Source organism: Seriola aureovittata, chromosome 3, assembly GCF_021018895.1.
Source record: "Seriola aureovittata isolate HTS-2021-v1 ecotype China chromosome 3, ASM2101889v1, whole genome shotgun sequence".
Classification (NCBI taxonomy): domain Eukaryota; kingdom Metazoa; phylum Chordata; class Actinopteri; order Carangiformes; family Carangidae; genus Seriola; species Seriola aureovittata.
This window is the reverse complement of record NC_079366.1, coordinates 20,153,243-20,168,208: the sequence shown is the minus strand read 5'-3', so window position 1 is coordinate 20,168,208 and position 14,966 is coordinate 20,153,243. Positions and strand designations below refer to the sequence as shown.

General features: G+C 40.8%; 1 protein-coding gene across 1 annotated transcript in view; it reads right to left on the bottom strand.

The window, feature by feature from the left end:
• gstcd (glutathione S-transferase, C-terminal domain containing) overlaps positions 1–14,966 on the bottom strand; it is a 47,560-nt gene that overhangs the window by 31,365 nt on the left and 1,229 nt on the right. Inside the window, exons 2-4 of the mRNA XM_056371595.1 lie at positions 13,833–14,291; positions 12,145–12,414; positions 7,857–7,950 (exon numbers count right to left, since the gene is read on the bottom strand). Of these exons, the coding sequence (XP_056227570.1) occupies positions 7,857–7,950; positions 12,145–12,414; positions 13,833–14,291 (823 nt within the window). The remainder of the gene's footprint in view (positions 1–7,856; positions 7,951–12,144; positions 12,415–13,832; positions 14,292–14,966) is intronic.

Genomic DNA, 14,966 nt, shown 5'->3' with positions numbered 1-14,966 from the left:
TGTTTGCAGCTGTAAGCCCGAGGGAATGAGGTGTTAACGTAATACTAGTGCATAGTACAAACACGTATCCTCACCAACACTCAATGACAACATTTCAAAATCACACCTATGTTGTTTTCAGATTAACATATGCTCTCCAAAACTCTTTGATACCTAGTTTTAATAACAGGCAATTTTCCTTAAATTGCACATGCACTGACAGCAATAAGTACAAAACTCATATTCACACACCTTTCCTTGAAGGCAAACAGAAAATCTGATCATGCTTTTACACATGCGACTTTTAGCCACGCTTGAAGTGTGGCTGTAAAGATGGCAATGTCGGTCTGTCAGTTGGTCCATCACTTTGGTCCAGACTGAAATAACTCTCAGTAACTATTGTATGAATTGCCATGAAATTGAGTAAAACCATTCAGTGTCTCCAGATGATGAAGCCTATGATCTTGGTGTCCCCCTGACTTTTCACTTAGCACCATCAGCAAGACAAAGTTTTCACTTATCCCGTGCAATACGTATCTCAACATCTACTGGATGAATTTCCACAACATTTTATACAAACAGTCATGGTTCCCAGATGATAGAATATAACGACTTTGGTGACTTTTCCTTTAGCACCACCGTGGCGTTTGTTGTTCTGAGTCTCAACAACTATGGGATAGATTGCCATGAAAGTTACTATAGACATTCACACACACACCCCACCCCACCCCACCCCCGTCAAGATAAACTGTAATCCAATGACTATTCATCGAGCGCCACCTTCAGCGACTGAGGCGAAAGTCAACTCGCTGGTATTCCATCCAGATTTCCCTCGACATTTGTCTGGCATAAGGATGGCAAGCACCTTTTGACCAGCATCTGACGGGCAGACAGACTTTTCTGAAGAATCGTCTTGCCCTACGCTTCGACTTTGCCCTTGTCACTTTTTAACTCACAGTAAATCCCCCCCCCCCCCCCCCCCAAAAAAAAAAAACACTAATGCATTTCAAAGAAAGGGAGAAAGAATGAGTCAACATTATCTCTAACTAAGCTGATGTGGTAATGTTCAGGCCAGCGGTTAAACAGATCTGTGACTAAGCCTGCTGTGTGTCTCTCAGCAGTGCTCCATTCAGCCTGACAGCTGGACAGGAAAAAAACAACCCTGTACACAGGCTCCAATTCAGGTGAATGACTGAAGTGCGGTGCACAAGCTCCACGGGTATGAAAGGGAATATGTAATTGTGCTCAGTTGAACCCAAACCAAAATATTTCAATCAAATGAAACTGGATGTTCCACTTGAGAGCACCACATTAAGCTGTAAAACACAATGCTGACATATTGTCGCCTGATAAAGTTGTTAAGATGAATGTGTTGGAAAAGAGATGCCTATTTACACACCCTTTAAATCACATTTTGTCCAATATCCACTCTCCTTTTAGGAAAAAAAATTTGGTCTCCACCAACTCCTTAGAGAAATATCTGGCTCTTAAGTTGCTAAATGCTCCACTATGATAATCAGCTAACACACTATACAGAGGATCACATCACATTACCACTTGATCCTTGATTGACTGATTTGATCACTTGATTTTTTTGGGTCTTTTATGCCTTTATTGACAGTGCAGTAGAGAGAGACAGGAAATGGGGAGGCAAAGAGAGGGGGAATGACATGCAGCAAAGGGCTGTCTGATGCCGGGGCCAGCTGCAGCGAGGACCTTAGCCTCTGCACATGGGGCGGATGCTCAACCAACTGAGCTACTCAACGCCCCCACTTGATCCATTCTTAATATAGAAATCTTGTTTAGAGCAGCTTTAAATCTGACTAGACTGTCATATGATGTGAAGTTTATATGAGTGGAATTCAGCAGTATCCTCATAATCCCAAAATCCACTCTGTGCAATCTGATCTCTGGTTGAAACAGCCTAGAACTACTATGAATGTAATTTGCAGAGGGTATTATTTCTACAAGTGCTTTACACAGATTACAAATGGATAAAACTCTATGTGAACTGTTATATCACACAGTGTGGGGAAACAATTCTCAATAAGTGGGAAAATGAAATTACCACTGTATTCCTTTATTTAAAGTTAACATTAATGCACTGGCGTAAAGTGCAACTGAAAGAAATTTCATTGTGTCCTTAGGGTGCCTAGTCAATATATCTGCTCTGCTCTAATATCAACTCTGAGGAAATTAAGAAAACGTAATGGGAAATTCATAAATCTGGACTTGAATCAATTCCAGCTAATTATCTTCATCTAAGTTCAATAACAGTGAGATGATATGCCTGAGGGGAAATCACGCTCATTACAGACAGCCCAAACTGATTTAACAGTGGATGAAATAGACACAACAGCGCTGTCCCAGAACACATTTAACATCTTTAAGTCCAAGTCAGAGAGAAGCTTTATATAAACATAGGAGAAAAAAGTACATATCCATCTACATAATAAAATATTTGTTAGTTGTTACTGGATTGATATTCCATCTTTCATGCCTCTTACAGACCGCTCCTCCTATTCCCAGACTAATATGGTCTAAGGGGTATCTGGAAACTAAGCATGACAGATGTTTAACTACTCATTAGGACCAATGCTCAGTGTAGGGGAAAAAAAAAAACAAGGAAAGCACTAAAAAGCGTGGGCCATGACTTCTGGTGAGCCTAACATTTCTATTGGGATTTCAATTACAAAGAAGACGATGATGCACGAGGATGTCTGTGAAGGAGTAGGAAGTTCCTGCTCTGCTGCAAACATTGTACTGCAACTGCGTTTAATGCTGCCTCAGGATGCTGTGAAACCACTTTGCACTGCACACACACACTGCATGGCCATCATATTGCTGAATAGCCTTTACTGCAAGGATCAATCCCATAAAAGCTACCATCAGCTGCCATGCTACAGGCTGAGCAATATAACGAGATACAGTAAGATAATCACGTGTATTTACACCACTCTCATGGCAGCTGTTTTCAGAGACAAACGCTTTGAAGACCCACTGTGGACTAACTTCTAAACTGCAGTAGCAGCACAGCAGACAAAGTTAGCTACTAGCAGGTGAACATAGTGAAGCATTTAGCAGCTGCAGAGCCACATATTTCATTCAGGAGTTAGTGGAGACCAAAACAGATCTAAAAGGACAGTGAATATTGGATTTTTAAAAACAACTCTAAATGAATATTATTGTTGTTTTGTATCTGCTGGATGTGGTAGCAGGCCGTTCACTAATCAGAAGGTCGGTGGTTCGATCCCTGGCTCCTCTCTCTGTGTGTCAAAGTGTCCTTGGACTAGATACTGAACCCCCACATTGCCCTTCATGGCTGTTCCATCAGTGTAAGGTTGTGATGTATGAATGTGTGAGTGAATGGGTGACCGTAGCAAGTCTTGTAAAGCACTTTGAGTGGTCAATAAGACTAGAAAATAAGTGCGTTATATAAGTGCAGTCCATTTAACATTTACTCGGCAACTATTGCTAACAATTTCTTAAAAGGTGATAATATGTTGATGTTGTGTTTCCAGCTTGTTCAGTGTCACACAAATTGCAAAAAAAAAAAATCAGTTATTTCAGGGTTATATACCTGTAGAAACCTAGCTCAGTTAAAAGTGTAATGAAAAGTGTTTTTGACTGTATAACATACAATGTAAAGCATACAAGAGCAGACAACATATTGGAGAGCTCCATTTTTGCTTTTTAAGAGATGCTCAGACGGATTTACCGTTTGGATGGAAGTAGAAACCTTGACTGGATATGCAGAATATATGATACGGTGTTAATAAACCATCAAAGCCACATGACTGGAACTCTGTCTATCTTTGAAATTTTGTGTTATTTACGGTAGAAACAAGACAAATAATTAATATTAGAACAAAGCCAAAATATTCTACTTGACAGGCTTTCATAGAGCTACTGATGTTTTATTTTGCCCCTATAGCAAGTTCCCACTAACACGAGATGTATGCATGTGAATTTCATGTTGGGAAAATAAATTATAACTGGGGTGACAATTATGATAATAATTTCTCCAAATAACCACAAGGTGATGTACGTTGTTCAGATTTTGTCTTGGCTTCAAAGTTTCTATAAAACCACAGAGAAAAAGACATCAGACCAGACAAGTGTGGAGTTTGTGAAATCTCAATCACATCTCTGCTGCAGTCAAAGCTGGGAGACAGAGACAAATGGGGCCAGTTTTCACTCCAGCAGTTCAACTTCTGTCATACTCTTGTAGAGAAAAAGAAAAAGACACAGAAACTCATCTCATCTCCTTGTACCAAAACAAGCCTGGAGGACCTAATAGCAGCATGTCTCAAGCATGACAACTATGCGGTTTCTCCCCAGCCCTCCCCATTTTTTTTTTTTTTTTTATGCCTCATTGTCTCGTTCACCCCTCTTCCCCTGCCTTGTTTTCTCCTGATAACCCCGGTCTCTCTTCATGTGGCCTCACCCCTATCTCAATCTCCCACTGTCACACACTCCATCATTCTAGCCTGCTTTATTCGCTGCCTACCCTCCTGCCTCCATTAAGTGAAGCAATGGAGACAAGACACTGGCTGCTTTATACAATGGCCCCTGTATTCACATAGCTGTTTACCCGTCTGCAGACAGCCCTCAGCACATTTGGCGAAGCAGCCATCTACACTGGAGGGACAAAAAAAAAAACTCACATTCACAGTGGTCCCTTTGTTCCTCTGTACATTATGCACACCTGAGCATCTGCATGTAGGATATGTTGCCATTGAATGCAAATGAGTTGGGTGAACAGACTGGAGCAATATATAAAACAAGGGAGGAGCACATACAATAAGTCTGAAAGAAATAGTAAAGCCAGGTAGTATTAAGGCAGTTAGATGTTCTTTATTGTTTTGGCTCTACATCATAATAATGCATTTCAAATGAAAACAACTACAAGATTAAAGTACTGACTTTCAGCTTTAAAAGAGATTGGAGGTGTTCACACCCATAGTGGATGTGAAAATTGTAACCTTTCGTACCCATCAAGGGGGTATATGGGTAAAAAGAGCTAAAATCTGTACATTGAATGCTGATGTAAATACTCATATTAAAGCGGAACATCAGCACCTTACTCTCCTGGTCGCTGTTTCATTTTAAATCTGATGCTCTGGAGTACAGAACCAAAACTATCCAAATACTTGCAGACTGAACTGTTTATGCACTTACATGATAAAGATAAGCCAATACAGTACATAAAAATAAGACTGCTTTCAAAGACGTTTGTTATATGAGTTTTGCAGGTATGGAAGTATTTCTGCATACGAAAGGGGAAAATGCTGCAATTTTCCCTGTAGTACTGTACGTGTAGGCGTGTGTGTAGCCATTGGTGTATACTGCAGGGGCAGATAGATGGGAAAGCCCACGCGCTGGATTTCTGGACAAATTGGCTGCCTTTCGTCTCTGCTCCTCTTTAATTACACAGTACTGAAGCACAGGGGCTACCTACCTACCAACCAAATACTGCAGAAGGAGATATCAACAGCGCCGTTTATCATGCAGAGTGCCGACCAAAGTGGTACAGCTAAAATGTAGTCTCTCTCCTCGATCCTCACGCTCAAAATAGACACATTGCCCACATCATCAAGAGTACTTCTGTTTAGAAGTCAGTGGGGGATTCTGGGATAGAAACGGATGATTAAGTTGTACTGAGAGGACATACATTAAAAAGGCCACAAATGCCTGTCAAAATTACAACTAGTACCATGCAGTAAGAGAGTAGCAGGATAGTGACATGTTTTTCACTGTTTTAGCTTTAATCCAGCACTGTGTCCTTGAAATGAAACAGTGACGATCAGGTTAATGTGCCGCCTTTCAATTATACATACACTACAACTGCCACTATTTTTGTGTTTGAGGGTGTTCACATCCATATTGGGCAAATACTCGCAGCCCTTTTTATACAAGGTCACTCAATTTTCAGACAAAGCAGCAGGAGAATGATCAAATGTGCAGACAACTGATCAGCCCCACCCCCACCTCAACCCAACTGATGAAAGTGCACCAAAAAGCAAAAAGTGAGGATGGATGTGGTGCATATCTTCACTGTATTGACTTCATTGGATTTGCAATAAATATTAAATATGATGACTTCACTTAAGATCGTGTTAACTTGTGTAATTACTTCTTGTCCCCATAAATTGGGGGAACTACGTATTAAAAAGGTTAAAATTCCTACACTATCCATCTGTTGTAGATGTAAATAACCTCAAATTAAAATTGAATGAAAGTCAGCTCAGTTCAATTGAAGCTCATCTCAAATCCATGGTCCTAGAATACAGACGCTGCATCATAAAAAATGTGTCACTGTCCTAATGTATATGTGGCCCTAATATAAATAATTAACCAAATAAAGCGACAGTTTAAATTAAGGTCATGCTGGATTGATGTGGAAAACTCACACTATGAGAAAATTCTACTCAGTCATACAAAAAAATAACTTTTTGTGAATGTTGTTTGTTGAATTACTGAAAATAAAAATCATTGCATTGTGATATTAAGTCTGAAAAACTAATCAGCAACATTTTACATGACAAAGTCCCCAACATAGAGATGGACTGGCCAGACTATTCTCCGTGATAGTTTTGTTGTATTGTATGGTGCCTTATTGGTACATGTGAAGGAAATGTGGTTTTGTGCTCTTGTTTAGAGTCAAAATTATACTTCAGTGACACACACTGACACGATAATACTGTAATGAATTGAATGCTAGGCCTGCACAACCATAGGAGCCGAAAGAGGGAAGAAGCCAACTTATGGCTCCACATATATCTCAGTGATGAAATGTCTTTCTGATTTCATTTTCCCATGTTCTCTGATAAGTGGAGGAAATAAGTGATGAGAACGAGCTTCTGCTTGTCACAATTTTCCACATAAGTGACAATGAAAGGTCGCAAGAAATGGATGTATCATAAAACAATGAAGAGCAAAGGAAATGTCTAAATATTCATGCATATACACATATGTGTCTTTATCAACCTCCTCCATTTTTTTTTTTTATAAGAATAATAATAATGATAACACTGATAGACTGCAGCTGCCCCAGCAGTTGCATACACACCATTTAGCATCACTAGCGACACAGACACCTCACTAAAGAAGAAAAACAATGCAGGCAAGACAAAGGGAGAAAAAGAAACAGATATTTCTTTCTGCTTCACCAGTGCCACCTGGGGCAGCAATCAACAACCCTTCCACTGCCTATTAGATACTGCTCCCACTACAATCAGTATCCACTAAGGCATATGCACAAGTTCGACATTGCACATTAGTTGTTTGTGTCTCCTGTGTGTGCAAGGGGTTTGTGTGTTTCTGTTGTGCTGAGTCTGTTTCTGTCACAGACCTCACCCCCGCAACATAAGGAGGATAACACATCGAGATAAGCACTTTAAAATTCATTAGGGGGGGCTCATGGGGAAACTCATCCAGCTGAGGCTGAATAGGAATCTTTGCCATGTGTCAGCGGCTAATATCTTCTTTTCGGGAGGGGGGGGGCAGCAAGGTGCCACTGATAATCACCAGGCCACGGCAGCACGGGAAGGTTTTATGCAAATATTTATGCACATTCCTCACTCTTGCTCCGTATACAGTATTTGTTTTGACTTTGGCCAAGTAATAAGGTGAAAGAAAGAAGGAGCAGGGAGTGATGTAGAAGCATACAGATAAAGAGATGGAGGAGGTAAAAATGATGAGAGAAGTACGTTCTGATGCAGATAGAAAGAGGTGTATTTGAACAAAGTAAAGAGAAAGAAAACAAAAGAAAATGTAAAAGAAAAAAATGACAGCACAGAAAAGATTTCAAGGGCAGAGCGGCAATGGAAAATGGAGGAAGCAAAAGGGGGAGCCACCAGGCAGATTGACTCTACCTTCAGTGGGGTTGATAGCTCCTGGTAAGCTGTCCCACGGGAGGGTCCAGGCAGGGCAAGGATGAGGAGCGAAGACTGCCTCGATGCCATTTTCCTAAGGGAGGAACACACAAGCACACACAAATACACAGGTTACCATAGAAACCCTTCTACAGCCTTAAGGTTCTGTGGCCCAAATGGTTATAATGAAGCAAATCAAAGAGCGCTGCTCTTGAACAAGGCCTTTGTTACCTTACTCACGCTGATCTGAAGCTATACCTGAGGAAAAACCACTGCTAGTGCACTTATTACTCTCTCAAGAGAGAACAAATGTTTCACCGGCACAATACATGCTCCTGCACATCCAACGCACTTTAGAGAACTACTGGAGAAACACAGAAAATTGAGGCAGAAAAGGTAAGGTATTTTTTTTTGTGTCTCTCTTTAATGATAAGAGGGTCGGAACAATAAAAAGGTACTTAGAGACAGTCTATAAAGGCAGGGAAACGATGTTGAGTCATTACTGTTAGGAATAAATTCATTTTAATACGCGTCTCTTTTGGAAGAATCTTTTATGACTGCCGCACGCTTGCCTTCAGATGAATGGCCTTCCTAATTAATACTGATAACAGGTGATACGTAACCACTAATAAACATGAATGGGTGTGTGGAGCAGGGAAAATATCTTCCCCATTTTTTTTTCTTATTTCTAACATATAAAGGTATCTGACAATAACTCAAAACTCAAAAACTAAACTAATATACTAATGTGATATCTCATTTAAGTGTATTCCTGTTTGGTTATCAGGGTAACCCTGTTCAACCCTCTATTTCATGATAACTGAACTTAAAAAACACAACCATCTACACCAGTGAGCATAGTGTTATAAAGGTGCAGTGGTAGTGTAAAATTATTGTGGGTATACTTCATATCAAAGCATATTGCCTAACATACATTAAAAGATATCCACAGAGAGACAAGAAAAATATAAACACTTCATATGAAGTAATGGAATGCAATACAAAAAGCCCTGCAATAAACACAATTTATTATAAATATTTAGTTGTCAGAAGTACTAATTCACTAGCTATGACATACTGGGTCTGTACTGTGTGGTGTTGTGTTAAAACATTACAGTATTTCAAAAATATTCTGTTCTAATATTTTCTCTAGTTTTTTTACATTAATGGAGGGGCAGAAGTATCGGAAACATCTTGTGACACAAGGCAATCCAACAATAGAGCAACACAAACTACAGCCTCAAAATGACCTCAGAGTTAAGTCAACAAATTTTTTGACACAGTTTCAAAAACACTAAGTTTCCCACAGTAGCATATTTTAGAGAATTGCAATTGCAATGTATTGCAATGGAGTTGGAGGGGCTTTAATTTTTTCAATCACTGGATGAAGGCACATGAGGTATATCAACTAAGTCGACTAAGTAATGTTTGGCTTCAATAAAAGCCAGAATTCATTTAATCTAAAGAAGTGATTCGGTTTTAAGATGTTCCACCAGCTGTGGTCCACCACGACGTTATTGATTTAACTAAAAGTCTAATACCACTGCAATACTCAATGTGGGTAAGCCAGTAAAATGTATTAGCACATTTAAAAGCAAATTACTTGACTGTGCAAATGCTTTACATGTATATATACCTAATCTTCATATACAGCACAAAGTAAGTAGTCCTAATCCCCAAATTAAATGAAAACTGATCAAAATCATCAATATACTTTGACTTATGATCATAGCAAAATCATATAGGGAATGCCAGGGTATGATTTTGGAGAAACTAGCATGTGTCAGTCTGACTGGTATGGTAACATCAGTTGAGCCCCATGGTCGAGTGTTAGAGCCTGAAAACAAGCTTGGGAGCAGAGGTTAAGATCAAGTGAATCTGCCACAACAGAAATGTTAAACAAGGAGCAGCAACAGTGTGGTTCAAAAGATCAGCATCGCGTCTGTGTTGGTTAGGTCACATTTACAAGATGCATCAGTCATAATCTAAAGCTGCATTAAGGTGAACATTATTGTCTTGACAGAAGAGAATAACAACTGAGCTGGTTTAATGGCGAACAATGGCCAAAACCTTCAACTGGACCAAGAGCGACTATATAACCCCTTTCCCACTGGTCAAAAATCCCGCTAAGACTCGCTAACATCAGCAATGGAAAATGGTACAATTGGCAATCACACCTGAGTAAAAACGCAGTATTCATCAACTCAAGCTTCCACTGGCATTGATGTAAACACAACACTCGAGTGAATCCGCTAATTTTCTAAATTTGAAGTATATATCCTGTCATAAACAACAGAAGGTTAGTTTCAGAGCACCAGTTTCCACACGAAAAGACACTGACATTCAGTAATCACAGTCTGGAAGACAAACTGTCCTGTTGTTCCAACCAGGATCTATTTTTACTGCTATCAGAGATTAAGCTGTGCTAATGTTAGCAACTGGACGAGTAAGAGCCCTGTCAATCAAGTAGGGAGTAGCAGCAGTAGCAGTTTGAATCTCACATTGTGGTGTTGGGGCTACCCTTTTGTTTACATTTAGTGGGCAGGTTGTGTGTCTACACCTCATTGCACAGGCACTTTGACTGGCATGCATCACTGTGTGTTAAGTGAAGTGGGAAAGAGGCAAAGTTTATGAGCCATTTATACTGTGGACGGTGCAGCGACATGAGCCTGGTGCGTCTGGTTAGCAGCAGTGAAGGATCACGTGTCACCAAGTCAGACGACAGCCCTCTCTGTCTCTATGCACTTGCCTTGGCAGACACACAGTCATATATGAGAACATATGAACACACACACACACATACACACACACATACACACACACACACACACACACACACACACACACACACACACACACACACACACACACACACACACACACACACACACACACACACACACACACAGGCACCTTGGCCAAGACATCACAACAGCTGCACTGCAGACATGATGGTGGCGACACGCAGCCATCCTTGTAATCCCTCCAGGCAGAAAAAAAAAAGAATAGTGGCCATTGTATGTGTGTGTGTGTGTGTGTGTGTGTGTGTGTGTGTGTGTACATTGCTCTCAGTTTTAATGTCTGATTTCAACCAGCCATGAAAACTGTCATTTGAGCACATCTGTGCCTTAACTAAATTTCATCCGGCAACATGGCACGTTTAAGGCACATCCCATCCTGACCACCCAGCTCACTCAGCCTCATTTCAACTCTCCAAACCCTCTTTTACTGCTCTCTTCCCATCACTTAATATCACATTGTTAAAGACACTTAGCCAGCAGGAGATCACAGGAAGATCTTTGCTGAGAGAGCAGGGCAACAAGGTCAGGAGAAGAGTCTGAAGGGCTCAGTAGCGAGAGGTTAGTCGGGGCTGACGAGAAAAACTCCTTTTAAACAGCTGGGCTTGTTTATATCCTGCTGAAAAAACTAGTTCAAAAAATGTTGCAGGGACAATGTTTGGAGTGCTACGGAGCAAAGTAAGCTGTAAATGTGTAAATGTCTGTAAATGTGTGTGAGGGCGTATGTGTGTCATACCAATGCTCCCTGAGGGATCTACATTTTGGATTGTGGATGCATTATGCTAGTATTGTGCATTGTCTTGTCTCTTTACACTAAGATTTTCAGCCATTACAAGAAACTACTTAGTCTGGCTATAAAACATTGTTTTGTTTTGGACTGGATTCATTGTTTTTATTGCACCTGAAATGAGGATAAGCTGAATGTGCGCCGTCTGCAGTACTGCAAGTGGCAACGGGATCCACTGAGAATACTGAAGTGAGCATTTCAAAAATGTACTGAGGGGCAGTAAAATACTGTTGTTATAAACACATTGTTTTGTTTTAAGAAAGGTCACTTTTTTGTTAGTTTGTCTTGACTGATTATGTCATACAAACAACCTCTGTGAGAAGAAAATCATGTGTACAGATAAGCATCCTAAAACCTTCAAACAGCCCACTTAAAATGTTAATCCTGTGACTGAAAGCACTTAGCATTTAGGCACTGGCAGAAAAAACGAACATTTCAGCAATTAAGAAAGTCTGCCAGAAGCCATAACATTAACTTAGAGCTGCACTCCTGAAGGCACAATCAGCAGAAAATGGAGGCATGAAATTATAGGGATAATGGTTAACAACCAGTTAGAGCCTCCACACTGTCTATCTGTGCTGTGAAGGGGCAATGGGAGACAGCTTCTTCAATTTACAGTCTGTAAATGTGTGTGTGTTAAAGCAAATATGTTTGGAGAGCACAGAGAGGTAAAGTATGATGAGAAATAAGTGAGGAAATTTACTTTAAGTTTGGTCATTGTGGGTCTGGGGCCACCGACAAAAGGCTGGTCTGTGGTCATCTCCTGGTTTTCTTCTTGCTCCAGGAGGCTAGTTGGGTTGTCCTCTGCTGACGGCTCTGGGAGTCCGGATGTGGGAACATGGGGGATTGAAAGAGCCATGCCACAAGCCTTGGATGCCCGGAGGACCCCTGGTACATCCTGAACACGGCTGTACCAATGCAGCAGGTGGGGAAGCCGATGAAGAGTGTCTGCAGCATGGGCCTGGAGGGAACACTATCAAAGACAATGAGAGGATAGAAAGAGAGAAGAAAGAAAACAAGCAGATACTGATTAAATGACTCATCTGACGTGTCATTGTCCAGCAGAGCAAGATGTCAGGCTCAACCGGAATTCACTCATCACACTGGTGGACAGACACACTCGGGAGCCAGGCAGGAAAAACATACAAAACAGCGTTGGCAGGTGGGTTAAGGGTTAAGGACACAAACAGAGACGTGATCAGAAAAGCAGTGTCACTGTGTGTGACTGTGTGTGGACGACAGAAGAAAGGGAGAGGGACACGGACAGAGAGGGAGGACGGGGCAACTCTGAAGTAAGGGAAGTGGGTGGAGTGGGAAGGATCCGTCGTGGCTGCATGTGTCGTGGACAGTAATGGCCGTTAAGAGGAGACACGCTAGGCTGAGTGTGAAACTGGAAACCACTGGAGCACAGCTGACTACTAAAAGCCTCATTGTGGGAACTTCAGTTCATTCCCACAGTTGAGGAAAAGCTCGGAGACGGCTGAAGGGTGAAAAGGAGGTTGAGATCCACTTCAACTGCCTGACAGTGCAGCATCCTGATCAATAACAATATACCATTGAACTAAACAGCGGTACTACTCTCTGGTCTCTGCTGCAGTTACTTTAATTGCTCTAACTAACTTTGCTTGTAAAATATGCAATCATTATGTGTCATGAATATGTAGAAAGTCTGGCAGAAACATTTTTGAAGTTCAGAGTTATATGGACAACATAACAACCCACCAGTTCTTGATCGGTTGCAGAGAGAAACATGTTCCCAAAGTAAGGTCATTGAAATGCATTTCAATCTGCTGCATTTGAATAGAGGCTCTCCCGTATACTGTTATCACCCTTTGCCAGGTGGCTCTGGACCACCTTTGAGAGCAAAACCTGTGCCAAGTCTTACGCAGTGAGTCTTCTTAACTCAAGTTTCTGCCTGGATGGATCTGAATAAAGCTGGATGTACTGTCTGCTCACCCAGACCAGAGTGTCAAAACCAAAAGTCATGCATAATTTGACAAGTCATCATAATAAAGGCATTTAAAAACGCCGTATATACATGTAATGGGGGTCTTGTAGCCTGAATGGCACCATCTATACAGTGACATCAGACCTCAGTTATGTGTGCTATTGTTTATGTTGAGAGACAAAGCTTTGCATGGCTACACTTGATTGCTCATGGCACAGTAATGGGAATTTTGCTTGTAGTAAATGTTGTAAAGATCATATTGGGTCAAAACCATGAAAACATAAGACTTATACAGGAAACTTGCTGAAATTAAATTAGCATTTGATGTGTATTCATGGATCCAAATGATAATTTAAGGCAGTAATAAGCGCAGAGTCCTTAGCCACAAGGGTTCATTACTGACGACACTCTCAAATATAGATCATAAACTCCAAGGCCCTTACCAGGTACTGATAGATGCATGGCAGCAGCACCACATCAGTCAGAGTGAAGTACAGTCCTTCAGCAAACACGCGCTCCAGCGGAGGGAGATCTGTGGTCTTCACTTTCCTGATCTCGGAGTTCTCTCTAGTGGTCAAAGCTGGAACTGAATCCACAGACAGCTTGGCCAAAGCAGCCCTGAGCTCAAGTGTATCACAGACCTGAGCCGACTGTCCAGGTTTGGACTCATTGTCAACATCTCCTTGGCCTGTAGGGGACTCATTCTTTTCATTCTGCCTCTGCTCTTGAAGTTTCTGCCTTCGTATTTTGTCATCATTGTGGACTTTGACAGGCTCCGCTAGCCTTTGCTCTAAGGTGAGGATGGAGAGAGGCAGCTGCTGATATTGATTTGTGGGATTTTGGAGGTGTTCTTCTACAGCAGAGGGGATGCCAATTTCACACAGTCTGGTCCACTTGCTCACCTGAGAGCGACGGAAAGAGATTAGAAAAAGATTTAAGGAGATTTTTCAGGTCAAATACAGCACTGTCTTTCAACTGAAGGAATGATTAACTGTTTATTTTGTCAAGTGTTTTACTGATGTCTGTTAACTGCTGATACTGTGATCGAAGCTTAATTAACATCAACCCTGGTCATGTTGTGTGGTCATTAGAGTAAAGTTAAAGTAACTCTCGGGTGAAACCTTGTTAGACCGTGAGGGAGGTGCAGTTTAACCACTGAGGGCTTCAAATTTCATCAGCCAAGGAAAAAGTACAAAGTAGAGAACCACTGACGACTTAAACAATAAGCAATGGTACTTCCTTATATTAATTTCCTTAATTATTTTCCTAATAATCTCCTAGGGAGTTTCTGGTGAAGAACTGTGTAATTTGGTATCAAATTGGAGGAAAAATCGAGACAAAGTTGTGAGGTAATCATTTGAGTTATGTTAGATGTACGGAGTTTATAAGCAGTTGTAGATTTACAGAAGAACTACTCCACTGTAACCAAACTAAATATGAATAAATTCATGTCGTTGATTATTGTTTATTCTCCAACAATAAATTGGAATAAAAGGCTAAGATATAATGGTAATTCATTAAGAAATAATTATAAATAGATAGATAGATAGATAGATACTTTATTTATCCCCTAGGGG